The 13,465-nt window shown below is 36.0% G+C and overlaps 1 protein-coding gene across 1 annotated transcript in view; it reads right to left on the bottom strand.

The window, feature by feature from the left end:
* The window catches only part of GRIP1 (glutamate receptor interacting protein 1), a 236,442-nt gene that overhangs the window by 130,214 nt on the left and 92,763 nt on the right, over positions 1-13,465 (bottom strand). The window contains exons 6-8 of the mRNA XM_027771356.1: positions 13,424-13,465; positions 5,570-5,653; positions 425-500 (exon numbers count right to left, since the gene is read on the bottom strand). The exon at positions 13,424-13,465 is cut by the window's right edge and continues 2 nt beyond it. Coding sequence (XP_027627157.1) covers positions 425-500; positions 5,570-5,653; positions 13,424-13,465 — 202 coding nt within the window. The remainder of the gene's footprint in view (positions 1-424; positions 501-5,569; positions 5,654-13,423) is intronic.

Genomic DNA, 13,465 nt, shown 5'->3' on the forward strand with positions numbered 1-13,465 from the left:
GAATCACACCTACCCCCCCATCCTCCCAGGTGGGACATTTGCAGTTGGAGGGGACGCATCTTGAGTACCAGAACCAGCTGCCTTTTAAGTGCCTTCCATAGACAGACCCCTGCAAGGTACCATCTATCCCAGACTTTGATATAACTGAATAACCACGAAGCTGGTCGGTATTATTATCTACATTTACCACGGAGAGAAAACTTCAGAACTATGCCATGTGTCAAGCATATAAAGTAGGTATAGAACATGAAGGCAAACCTTATTTCTTTCCTGATTCCACACTCCAAATTCCTTCATTTTTCACATTCTAACATATTTACTTTACCTTTTTTACTATGAGATAGCTAACTGATCAATTTTTATGCCAAACTCCCCAGCTCTATTTAATCTATTTTAGACAGTGACACAGAAAGATGGAGTTTACCTGTCAGCAGGCCCTCCAGGGCGAACACATGTTATCACAACCGGACGAGATTTATTTCTATCATCATGTGCTCCCCCTAGCAAAGAAAAGGAATGCAGCTTAAAAATGCCTTCGTGGTTGCCATTAAAAATTTTCACTTATAAAATGCCAGCTGAGAAACTAAAGTGACTATGTTGATGTTTGGAGAAAACCTCATAGAATTTTTTTTTTTTTCCTGCCACATAATCGCCTTCAATGTCTTACTTATGTCACAGAGAATACATGTGTGAAGTCACCATTTCACCACCTCTCAATAAATACAAGCATCGCTGTATTCAGAGATGATACACACAGGTCTTAAAAAAGTTCATAGGAAAATGCACATTCTGAAAAAATTACGCAAGTATTTAATTTTTTTTGCACCAAAATATATTTTAATTCCATTTTTTAAGAGAACTTTCCAAAGTCCTTTCATATAAAAAATACTTAACAACTGGTGTGGCAAGGGGATCAACTAATTACAACTATTAGCCCAATTAGAACTGTGCCAGGTGGCTATACTGGTGCCGATCAACCTGTGCTAACATGCAAATCCATAGGTCTAAATCTGACATAAAGGAACCAAAACGTAAAGTAAAAGAAAAAAAAATCCAAGAATTAATAAAAAAGAATGAAAGAGAAAATTAAAGTGGTCTTTACTTAAACTGGGATAGTCTAAATATTTTGAGCAAATTTGATAGAGTGTGTGAAGTCACATTTTAAATGCTTAAGTAGAGATTTAAATTTTCTATGAGGAAATTTTGTCAGAAGAATAGACAGAAGCTCTGAAATGAAAGCCAATTTAACATAAATTTTCTTTGTAATCTAGGAATTCTGTACAATTTCCCTAGTCTGTGTTCCCCCAGCCTCTGCTTGAGATTTACCAGTGCTGGCCTTATTACTGGATCTGAGGCAGCCCATTCTGCATCTGGACACCTCATTCTTGCTACTATCAACTGGTATCTATCTTCCTTTCGTTTTCATCCACTGGTTTTTGTTTTATTACAATATCTTATCTAGAGCAATAAAACAAAAATGTATCCCCTCTCTACAGGAAAGTTTTCCCTTAGGTTGAGAGGAGTAATTGTACACCTGCTACAACTCACCTTTTTCTTATTTTTATTTTTTTAAGAGAGGTGTTTTTGCTATAGGGTGAGTGTGCTTGCCAGGAAGACAGAGACAGAGAGACGGAAAATGAGAAATCACCCTCCAGGGGGGATGGCCACACCACAATCCCTTTTTCTTCATTCTCCTCTTGGGATCTTGGGCGCACATGCACACACATCTGGTGTGAGCTTAAGCCACTGGGTCTGGGACGCAAACCATTGTTGACTATGTGGGAGTCCAGTGACATAACCATTATGCCATCTGCTGGTCCCTGCAACTCATCTTCCTAAGGCAGAACATTTCCGATTTCCTGTTGCATTCTTCATGTGACCTGATTTCTTCCCGTGCCACCATTCTGGCTACACTTCTGGGTGGTCTCTAGTTTGCCTTTATCTCACAAATATGAATGCTGTTCAACTGTGACTTCCTTAAAGTCTGCCTGATAGAACAAGTTGTCATTTCATAAGTTTGGTACCAGTACAGAAGTAAATTTAAGGAATCTATTGTAAGAGAAAAATTCAAAGGCATTTATTTCTGTTTGAGATAAAGGCAAGCTCTCTCCTTGGGCTCACTTCTATTATAAGAGATTTATTCAGTTTGATTGATTGGAAATAGCTCAATTTCAGCATTTTATTCTTTCATTCAGTTGGATGGCTTTTAAAATTTCTCTTTACATAAAAATGGGAATTTACCACTTTTTCAGAAAAAAACTTTTAAGAAAGTCATGCCAAGTTCTTATAAATGATTAGTTATATTTATATAAATACTATTAAGTAAATTTTCCTTTGCAAGATCATCATAAAAAGACAGATTTGCTTTTCCTTGAAAGGAGAGCTTTGATTTAGTAAAGGGTCAGGGTTAAAGACAGCAAGAAATCTATCCATAATTTTGATTTGCAGGTCCAATTTAAAGATAAAACACTGGGGCCAGCAGATGGCATTGTGGTTTTGTTGCTGGAATCCCACATGGCTGACCATGTTTTGTGTCCTGGACCCAATGGCTTGAAAATCACATGTTTGTCCAAGATCCCAGGAGGAGAATGGAGGAGAGGGACTGTGGTGTGGCCATCTCCTCTGGGAGGTGATTTGTCACTTTCTCACTATTTTTCTCTCTCTCTCTCCTTGGCAAGCACACACACCTTATGGGAAAAACCTTTTTAAAATTTTTAAAAAATATACAACACTGAGTACATATTAGTTCATAGAGTGATATAGTCCTAAATTTCTTGGTATGTGGCATCTTATCATTATTTGTATTGTCAAGTTTATTGTGTAATTTACTTAGGTTTTAGAAGTTGGGAGCTGCCAAACAAAACAGAGTCCACTCAGAGATGAGTGACCATCTCAGTCCTGGCTGTATTTTAGCATTGTCTGGTATGCTTTTTGAAAATCCTAATACCAGGGTCACAGTGCAATCCAAATCTGAACATCGGGAAGCATATGTTAAATGAGTTGACCTATAGACAGTTGAGAACAACTGAAATTGTTCTTGTCCAAAGTGCAAAGCAACTTAGTGGCAAAGTGCTTTTCCTCTTAACTCAGGCAAGGGAATTAACTGAAATTAATTCCCTAAGGTTTAGGACAGAACTTTCTTTTTTATTCCAAGGGTGGAAGGTTTTATTGTTTGGGGAATCAAGGTTTTAGCTGTGACTGACAGCTTAGAAATAATTCCATTCATCAGTCAAAAGCTTGTCTTAATGTTCTAAGTTCCATTCTAACCAGTTACGAGAAAATTCGCCAGTACTAAATGGATTTGCCACATCTATAGTATCTTCCCTCTCTCCTGGTTGTCCTGGTATTCCCCATTGATCTAAGTTTAGCTCAGATCCCATCTACACCAAAATGTCTTATCTGCTATGACTACCCACAGTGCTTTCTCATCCTAATTAATTCATGACTCTTAATAGATGGGTGGCAGTCACCTTTTCAACAGGGGATACCCTCCAGATGGGCCTCAAACTGACTAAAAATATAAATTTGCATAAATTCTCATTGAGAAAATATGGAAAACTCCATAAACTTTTATGTTCAATCAATGCATTAAGGGAGTTATTAAAGCCTACAAAAATATGGTGCTCATAAACTGAAACTGGTTCATTATTATTAAGGTTTGAAATCAGTATGATGCCCACACAAATCTAGGCAATAGTGAATTAGTCACTCATTCATTCATTTATTAAGTGCCTAGTAGGCAGTATTCTAGGCTCATATTACAAAATTCTTCCTAGGTATTTACATAGAAATTCCCGTAAACTATGGGAAGAATGTCTTATTAATATTGTATCATCAGTTGTCCTGAGGTGGCTATGAGTGTCAATTGCTTCTATCCTTTTTATCTTTTAAGGATAAATTACTGTTGGTTTAGCACTTTCATTAGCAGTTTGATTTTTAATGATTGCCCATATATTATAGTTACTAGTAATTTGCAATGGCAGTATTTTTTACTGTAGCTTTTTAATAATTGTGATGATATGCATATGATTCAAGAGTTCTATACCATTCTTCAATCTAATAGTACTTGTACAGTGACTTTCATTATGTTTACCTATTGACAGTTACCTTAAAAAGAAACTAGGGAATAGTTAGGATAAATGATCTTGGGATCTGTGGCTCTATTTAAAGGCAGGCCTTGGGGTTGGACTGTGGTGCAGCAATAAAATGCAACTCTGTGAGGTTGACCTGAGTGGAAAGGTTCTGGATCTTCACCCAGAGACCTCCCAGAGTGGCTGAGCAAGTGCATGTGTGTTTATGATCTGTGGCTGACTGAGGCTGGAGGTAGAGCACAGAGCCTCCAGACCCTGCTGAAAATGCTGTTTCACTTTCTTTCAGTCTGTCTGTCTCTGTCTCTCATGAAAGAAAAGGATAAATCAATGAAAAAGAAAATAGGTCTTGCTCAGGAGAATGTGATAACTGCTAGTCTAAACTACTTGGTGACTTCTTAGTTCCCCATTCTCTTTACTACTCAATTGAGCACTTTATCAACTCTGTCTTACATTCACTGGACTGTAATTCCTTGTAGACAGGGGTCTTGTCTTGTAACTCTACAGTGCTTCTCCCTGTGCTGACATGTTGACGTGTATTTAATAAATATTTGATTGATTGACCTATCAATGACTGGCACAGAATGGAACCAAATGATTAAAGCTCCGTCACTTAATACAAGTCTGCACAAATGAACACATCTATTTTATTCGTCGATGCATATATATTTATTAAGATGCATAATTAATTTTAATTAATGTTTGAGATAAAATTTTGGCATTGGTGGCATATAAAATATTATAAGGAAAAATAGAAAAATCAAGAAATGTGAAATGTTAAAAAAAAATCCTGGTGCATAAACAGTTCTTTATTGAACCGGATGTCATATTAGGAATTGAGAATTGTTAATGCAGGCATAGTCTTTAAGGGATGAGATTGCTAATAAGAAAAACATAATAATAAAAGCCAGAATTCCAGTATAGGATGAATGACTTTATTGACAAATTAGAGTCACTTGGAATCTTTATTATCAATGCCATCCCATAATAAGATGTGTTGATCTGAAGTACATAGGTACCCAAGGGATTAGATTATCTTCAATCCATTTTTAAAAAGCTACGATAACAAAATGTATTTCAGGAGGAATTAATTTTAAAAAAGTTGCTTAATCCTTGTGTATTAAGTCAAATATAGCCATATTCATCAACATTTTTGATTCAGTAATACAGCAAAGTATAAAGCGGAAGGCAAAAGACAAGTGGAAAAATGATAAATCAGTAGGATGGCTATGGATTGACAAAGTGTACAAGTAGTGGATTCCATAGTAATAAACTAAAAATAAAGCTAGATTATTTGGATTCCAATTTGGTTCCCATTGTTTTATTTATTTAAAGAGGAGTAGGTGCAAATATTAAAAGGTAACTTTACACAAAGGAAATACCAGGTTTCAGACAGTAATTTTCCAATTCACTGCCAACATTTCATTGACAAATTTTGATGAAGAATATTTGATGGCTCATAGTTACTAACCACCACTTACCTCGTATTACAAAACCAAAGGTGTTGCCTTCTTTATGTAATGTGACTTCCACAGTTCGAAAAATAACACTTGATCCTTGTACAGCTGAAGAGAGAAAGGAGAAAACTGTAAGCTTTAAATAATAACATTTATAAAGTTTCAGTGTGACATCAAATACTACAGATTCCAATTACAAATTATTATTATTTGTTGAGTACCAAGAAAGCAACAATTTCCTTTATATGGAAATGTCAGGAAAAATAATTGTAATGACATACAAAACCATAAACTAGTCATCTGTAGATGTGACTCTTTTTAAAAAAGTAATTATTTCCTTTATTTATCATTATCGTTATTTTCAATTTAACCAGAGCAAGACACATACACACACACACACACACACACACACACACAGAGAGAGAGAGAGAACAGAGAGAGAGAGAGAGAGAAAGCTGCCAGGTCTGGGACTCAAACCGTGGTCAGCCATGTGGGAGTCCAGTGACCCTAACCAGTCCACCATGCTACCTGCCAGCCCTGCATAGATGTGACTCTTATAGGTCCAAGTTTGAATAAAAATCATAGCTATGAGATTTTCTGTAGAAGATATTTACATTGTTTAAACTCTGCATAATAAAAGACACACTCTTCATAAGGTAAGTATAACAGAATGGTTTGCATCTTGTAAAATGCAAAGCTAATATCCTTGTAAAATTGATAAAATAATTTCTGTACTTATTTTTGCACTTGGCAAGGGGAAAATCTCTCATACTCCTATCCATAACTTGCCTGATGCTGTAGATGTTCTGACATATAAACAGCTATGAAACAAAGACAGCAGCAACCCAAATGAAATTGGGAGGGCAAAAGAAACTCCAAATGCATTCAAAATAACATTACTAATGGAAAATGAAGATTGACTTAATTTTACTTGATACATTATGCTTATGTTGTGTTTGCCCATTTCCCTCATTTCACAGAATGAAACTACATCGCAAGCTGTGATCTGTAACTGCATTACATATATGTATAATGTGTAGAAAGGTATGATCACTGAAACGTTAACCAAGACTGCTTTTGAGAAACTGGTGAATAATTCTGGTTGCACAGTATAGTGCTACTGTCGTAAAAACCCCCAAATTTCCACAAATTAATATTTCATTATTTTGACTGCAGGGATTGGAGTGAGAAAAACTTGTATAAAGATAGATAACTTTAAATACTGCTTTGAATTTCTACAATGATATCTAATTATTTAATGCCATGTTCATTATCAATAGTATATATTTTACATTGTTACTAGATATTGAAAGGTTTATTACATAAAACTATCAAAAGAAATATATAGGTGGAATTCAAAGGCTTGTTTTTCAACTTTTCTTGCCACTTATAGAAATAGCAAGTGATTTTCATTAAGCATAAATGATTAATTATCAAAAATTCTGAACTCTCAAAGGAATAGAAATGATAATGCAAAGTACACAGTTAAATCCACATAACTACACACTATCTGGCTGGGACAGGAAGTATTAGAACTTGGATCTGCCACAAAATGACATAAATCTGCAGCTGAACAAATGTTTTGGTATATTGCTGATTTAATTAAATGTCATATTCTTGCTATCAGGGGAATTTCAGTTTATTCTAATCAACTAAGAACAGTACATACAAGCGGCTGAAAGTGTTGAAGTATAGTTTTAATTAAATGAGAAAAAAAATTCAAATGAAATGTTTTCTTATTTTGACTCCATAAGCTACTTGAAGAAATTGGTTAAGAGTAGACCTTTTGGCTCTATTTGTAAGGGCAGGGAAGGATATGGAGAGAAATAATTAATGACCATCTACTGTGTGCTCAGAACTCTGCAAAGTGGTTTACAAACATTATTTCATTTAATCATTAAATCAACTTTCAATTATATACAACTGAATTCTAATTCTGGGCCACCTGCCTTGTTGGCTGGGTGTCTGATTTGGGAAGGCAAAGTATTGCAATTTTAATTTTGCTTTAGTTAAATCTTGCTGACCACAAAATCTTACAATCAAATCTAAAGTCAGTGTAAAGACTTTGGGGATTATCTACAGCTTTAGCTTACACTATTGCTCTCTATCATTTCTAAAGATAAACATCAATGTTGACTGCATTTTAACAAATAAATGAAGTGCGTTTGCTCTCTATAGGTCTTATTTGTAAGACCGGCTCTTGGTGACGAGCTTTTCACACTCAGTACCAGAATTCTATATTGCCATGTGATTTTTATGCTTTACTTCACACATGTGCACATGTCTACAGAGATCCACTTAACAGACTTACCCAAAGAATCAAACGGCTAAGTAGAAACCAATGTCACAATATAAGTATACTTGTCTTCAGCATTTTAGTTGTACTGTTGTCCCTCATTTCTATATGTGAATAGGCATGAACAATTAGTTCATTATGGTATATTAGATTTTTCTAAATTATTAATACCTTCCCTGCCTTCCTACCCCCACCTCAGCAGGAGAATAGGAGCTGTGTACTTTCCCAACTCATTCTGCTATTGCCTATGTGATCTGCTTGTGCCATATTAAGAGATGCAAGCAGGGACCAGCAGTTAGCATAATGGCTAGCTCACTGAACTCCCATGTAGTCAACCGCAGTTCGAGTCCTGGACCCGGTGGCTTAAATTCACACTGGGCGGGCGCATGTGTGTGTGCACCCATGAGTCCAAGAGGAGAATGGAGGAGAAGGGATTGCGGCATGGCCATTCCCCCTAGAGGCATGATTTTCTCGCTTTCTGTCTCTCTGTCTCTCTGGCGAGCGCACGTACCCTGTACCAAAAACCTCTCCAAAAAAGAAAAAAAATAAATAAAGATGCAAGCAGAGGCTGGAAATGTGCTCATGAGTTTGGGCTTGTCCTCTTTTTCTGTCTGCCATTGCCACAGGAAGAGTTTCTCCTGGGTACTTTGCTCCTTCAGACTGAATCCCATAATGATTCATGTGGAGGAGATACAGATTGTCTCTCTCTCTTCTCCTATCACCACCACCACCTATCATTTATTTTAGAATTGAGTTAACAAGGCTGCCACAGGCACACACTTTAGTCCATTTGAGTTAAAAGTGACTCCTTTTGACGGAAAGCTGGTCTGATTGAGCTGATAGTTTAATGAAGAGGATTGCTTTTGCCAGTCAGATTATGTGGCAGACATTTTTCATTAAATGAAGTATATGTGTAGCTTCAGGGTTTGAATGAAAAGAATATTTAAAGATATATAAAATAAACATGTTAGAAATTACATTCTTTCTATTTAAATTTATGGCAAACAATTTTAGGAGTTAACTGAAAATGGATGAGAATTATTTAACATTTCAAAATTCTTTAGTGATCACATGACCAAAAAATTAGAAGGAATGTCTCTAGACCAACTTTTAATACATAAGTACCTAACATAAAGCTTGGTAACATTCTCTCTAAATACAGTCGTAAAACATCACATACTTTTAAAGTAAAATAGAACTTTAAAACTCATATAGACCAATCATTTCATTTTCATAAAGGAACTGAATCTAGAAAAACTAAAGGCTTGCCCAAGGTCAAACTTTCATTTTACCTCTGTCAGATCATATACATACAGATGTGCATGAATACCCTTTTTCCAGTTCTTTCTGAACTCTGGGGTTGGCTGAGCCTCAAATTGCAACTTGACAGTTGCAGTCTTGACCTTGAATGACTTACCTTTTAGCAGAGATTTCTCCCCACAGCACTTACAGTGCTGTAAGTGGCCTGTTTCTGCTCTGGCTACCTGAGCTAAGTGAAGGGGGTCGGGGTGGGGGTTTAATTCCGTCAACCTCTTGAACTCAAAGATCTTATTAATTTCTCTAAGCATAATAATATATAGAGAGACAAGACATCATCATTGGAAAATAGACATCTTCTATCTGATTTCCATGATAAAAATTCGCATCCCTCCACTTTTCTCATCAGCTTTATTGTATAAGGAAGAGAAGAAGCTTGGTACAATCACCAACACATGATAGTTTTAACTCCTACAAATTTCTGATACTCATCCTCTCCTTTTTAACTCAACTAGTACTGCACTTACTTAGGATAGTATCTCTCTTTTGGAAAATTATAATAGCCTTCAGCCTTATAGGCTCGGATCTATTCTCTTTGGCATCCTAAAATTATAAATCTAAAAACTTCAATCTGATGTTGTTGTTACCCTTTTAAAAGCCTTTAAGGACACCTTTTAAACTCTACCTGTGCAGCTCTAGGGTTCTCCTCATATGGCTCCTGCTTATCTCACTAGCCTCATCCCTCTCCAGGTCCTCTCTGTCTTTCCCTCTATGCTCCATTAACTGCAGTACGTTTGTAGTTCAACCTGTGCATGGGGCTATCCTCTTACCTCCTTGTCATACTCACTGCCTGTAATATTCTTCCTCCTACATGACCTGTACCACCTCCTTCAAGTCTTCCCAGAAATGTCCAGCTCTGAATAACCCACAATACCAGGCAAATCTGCACTGGTTTTCCCCTAAAAGCTATATACTAAGAGATCTTTTTGGAAGGACTTGTGCTTTATTCCTATTTCCAGTGGAATATAAGTGCATAAACAAAGAACGTTAGCTCTAGGTATCTGATTTATCCTCCTGGAATGATTTCAAAGCAAACACTTCTAAAGTTCAATAAAACATAGTACTCTGGTTGTAAGTACTCTGGGTATTATCATGTACTTGGTAAGTATATATACTTACATGATAATGGTCTCAATAATGATTACATGATTATATAACGGTCTTCAAAAAGTTCATGAAAAATGTATATTACACAAAAACTATGCATGGATTTCACAATTCTTTGCACCCAAATAAACTTGTACTTTAATTTCATTTCCCACAAACTTTTTGAAGTACATTTGTAACACTGAGTCTTTACAAAAATCCTACAACTACTATAGCCATTTTATAGTTGAGATACATAAAGATCAGAGAACATAAACATGCCTGAGTTCACATAGCTAGAAAGAGGCAAAGCTGACATTTAACTAGTGACATGGTTCAAGTTTGTAAAACTCGTTTACTGCCTACTCTTGCTGAAAATGATAAAAACACCATGCCAAGATCTTTGAACGTAGACTTATATTGATTTTGTTATAAAATAACTATCAACAGTAACATTTTCAGCATTAAATTTTATGTTAAGAATCCACACTCCTCAAGTGTTCTAATATGGACCCCAAGCTTCAAACACCAGCTGTATTCTCATTAGTCTCAGATTTACATTTCTAATCTAGATCTTTCTCCCAAACTCCAAACCATATTTCCAACTGTTTTCTTGGCATTTCCTCTTGCATGTTGGATAGGCACCCCAAATGTAGTGTTTCAAACAATCTTCTAACCTCCCCCCACAAATCAGCTCTGCCCATATTCTTACCTATTCTCATTCCCATTAACAGCAACTCCATCCTTCCAGACACACAGGTTCAAAATCTTTGGTTTATCCTTGACCCCTCTATTTCTGCACAACCCGCACCAAATACACTAGGGAATTTTATTGACTCTACCTTTAAAATAGATGCAATCTGACTGCTTTTCACCATATCCACCTCTATTTCACTCCTAGATCAATGTAGGCTCTCTCCACTCATCTCCAGCTTCTAGTATTGCCCTTTTTGGTCTACTCTTACCAAAGCAGCCAGAGACAACCTTTACAAACATGAATCAGATCCATTACTACTCTGCCCCAACCCATACAGCAGCTTTTGGTAACTTTCAGGGCAAAATTCAAGGTCCTCCCAATGACCTGTAAGGACACCTCAATCCCTTACATTTCTGACCTCATCTCCTAGTGTTCTTTCTTTTCATTCTGCTCCAGTTACATTGCCTTTGTTAAAACGTTGCTTGAATAATCTTAGCCATATCCCTGTCTTCAGTCTTAGCTGGTCTTAGTTGTTCCTTCTTCCTAGAACTCTCTTCTCCTATAAATCCATATGACAAACTCCCTTACTTCTTTCAAGTCACTGACTCATGCCAATGAAACTGTTACTAACTATCCTATTTAAAATTGCAATCTCTTCCCAATCCCAGCACTCAACCATTCTCATTGCTCTACTTTCTTTCCCCAAAGCATTCATGACTCATACAATAAAATTTACTTGTTTATTACAGTTTTATTTTATTGTTTGTGCTCTCCCTCTAGGATGATAACTCCAACAATGTACCCTAAATGCCTAGTATGCAATGTGGCTGGAACACAGTAAATGCTCAGTTTAACTTATTGCCGACCAAATGCATTAGAACCAACTCGTCATAATCCATCTGAGTTCTCACCATTATGGAAGAACAAAGAATTTTCCCAGGAAAGTATTCATGTTAGTAACTGATAATAGGGGAAGTGGTGCTGGACAGCCAAGCTTCAATGCTGGGCAGACTAACATTAGTGTTAAGGTCTGTAGCACAATGAATAAGCATATGGACTTCAGAGTCAGGCAGCCTGGTTTCAGATACTGACGTTGCAGCCTATAACATTGGAAAGACATTTAACTTACACCTTTTTAAAATGAGAAAAAGTATGTTGTATTTCTAGTGTTGATGCCTACTAGTTGATGTTATTTATTAAAACAAACAAACAAACAACTTTTGTAGTACCAGGCACAGTTCTAAGTGTTTTACGAATGCTAACTTTCTTTTTTATCTTTATTTATTTATTTATTTTTAAATTTTATTTAAATTTATTTATTTACATTCATTCACTATACATCATTGCAGCAAACAAAATGAGATTTCCCATCCAGAATACACTGTATATTGGCTCAGTCAAGCACATCAACATATGTGCTATCATCAACAAATAATTTTCCATTTCTTGTTTTTTGTATATTTTGTTATTTTTGCCATCCTTGATTCCCTATCTCTCACCCTCTGCCGTGTTTCAACCTCCTCCCACACTATCTCTGGTATCCATGGTTGCTTTCTATGCCTTTTTGACCCTATTTTATTTATTTGCTAATGAACTTAATTAATCTAAATACTTCCAATAGCAAGCACAGCTGATATATACATATCCATGAACACAAGTCTGACTTTAGGCAAAAACCTCAGTGAGTAGAATGAACATACTATAAATTAGCACCTAGCTGGGACTATATAGCTTACTGTAGTCATCAAATATGCAATTTTTTAAATACCAATCCTCACAACACATTTTTGAGTAGGAAATAATAATGTTCCCACTTTACAGATTGGAAACTGGAACATGGAAAGTATATTTGGGAAATTATTTCTCAAAGGCCTGTAGCTAGTAAAAGGTAGAACTGGGATTCAAACTTGGCTCTTTGACACTAAAGTTGTCTTTGCTATGCTGACCTTCCTTGTGCTGAGGATTAAAAATATCAATGCAAGTCAAGTTTCTTCTAAGGCCAAGCACTTAGTAATCTTTTAAAATATGTTGGTTACTCTTATTATTATTGCTTGATAATAATATGTTCTGAATCTGTTTTCATGCTTCAGAAACAAACAGATCTATATTAAAGTTGATATAAAGCATGCTAAATATACTTTTTTAAAAACTCTGTCACTAAGTACAAAGCCTAGAGGGTATTTAATGCACAGGGCTTATAAATATATTGACTATTTACTAAAATAACCTCAGCGTAACTACAATGTTCACAGATCACCTTAATGAAACATGGACTCTATACAATTTCATTGTTACCCGTGCTCTTTCTAATTCTTCCTGAGTGAGCTATAAATCTCTCAATTCAAATAATTTTTAAATATTAATAAACTCTGCTCTGCCATGCCTGTGAAAAGACACTGGTGGCACTGGGGGGAAAATAAGTACCCCAACTTTAGGAAGAAATGTGATGTGGATGCTCTGTCTGGGGGTTGTGACTACTTACAGACAGGTGGCAGCTCATATTCCACTTCAAGAACCACTCTTT

Source organism: Tupaia chinensis, unplaced genomic scaffold, assembly GCF_000334495.1.
Source record: "Tupaia chinensis unplaced genomic scaffold, TupChi_1.0 Scaffold000208_1, whole genome shotgun sequence".
Taxonomy (NCBI): Eukaryota; Metazoa; Chordata; class Mammalia; order Scandentia; family Tupaiidae; genus Tupaia; species Tupaia belangeri.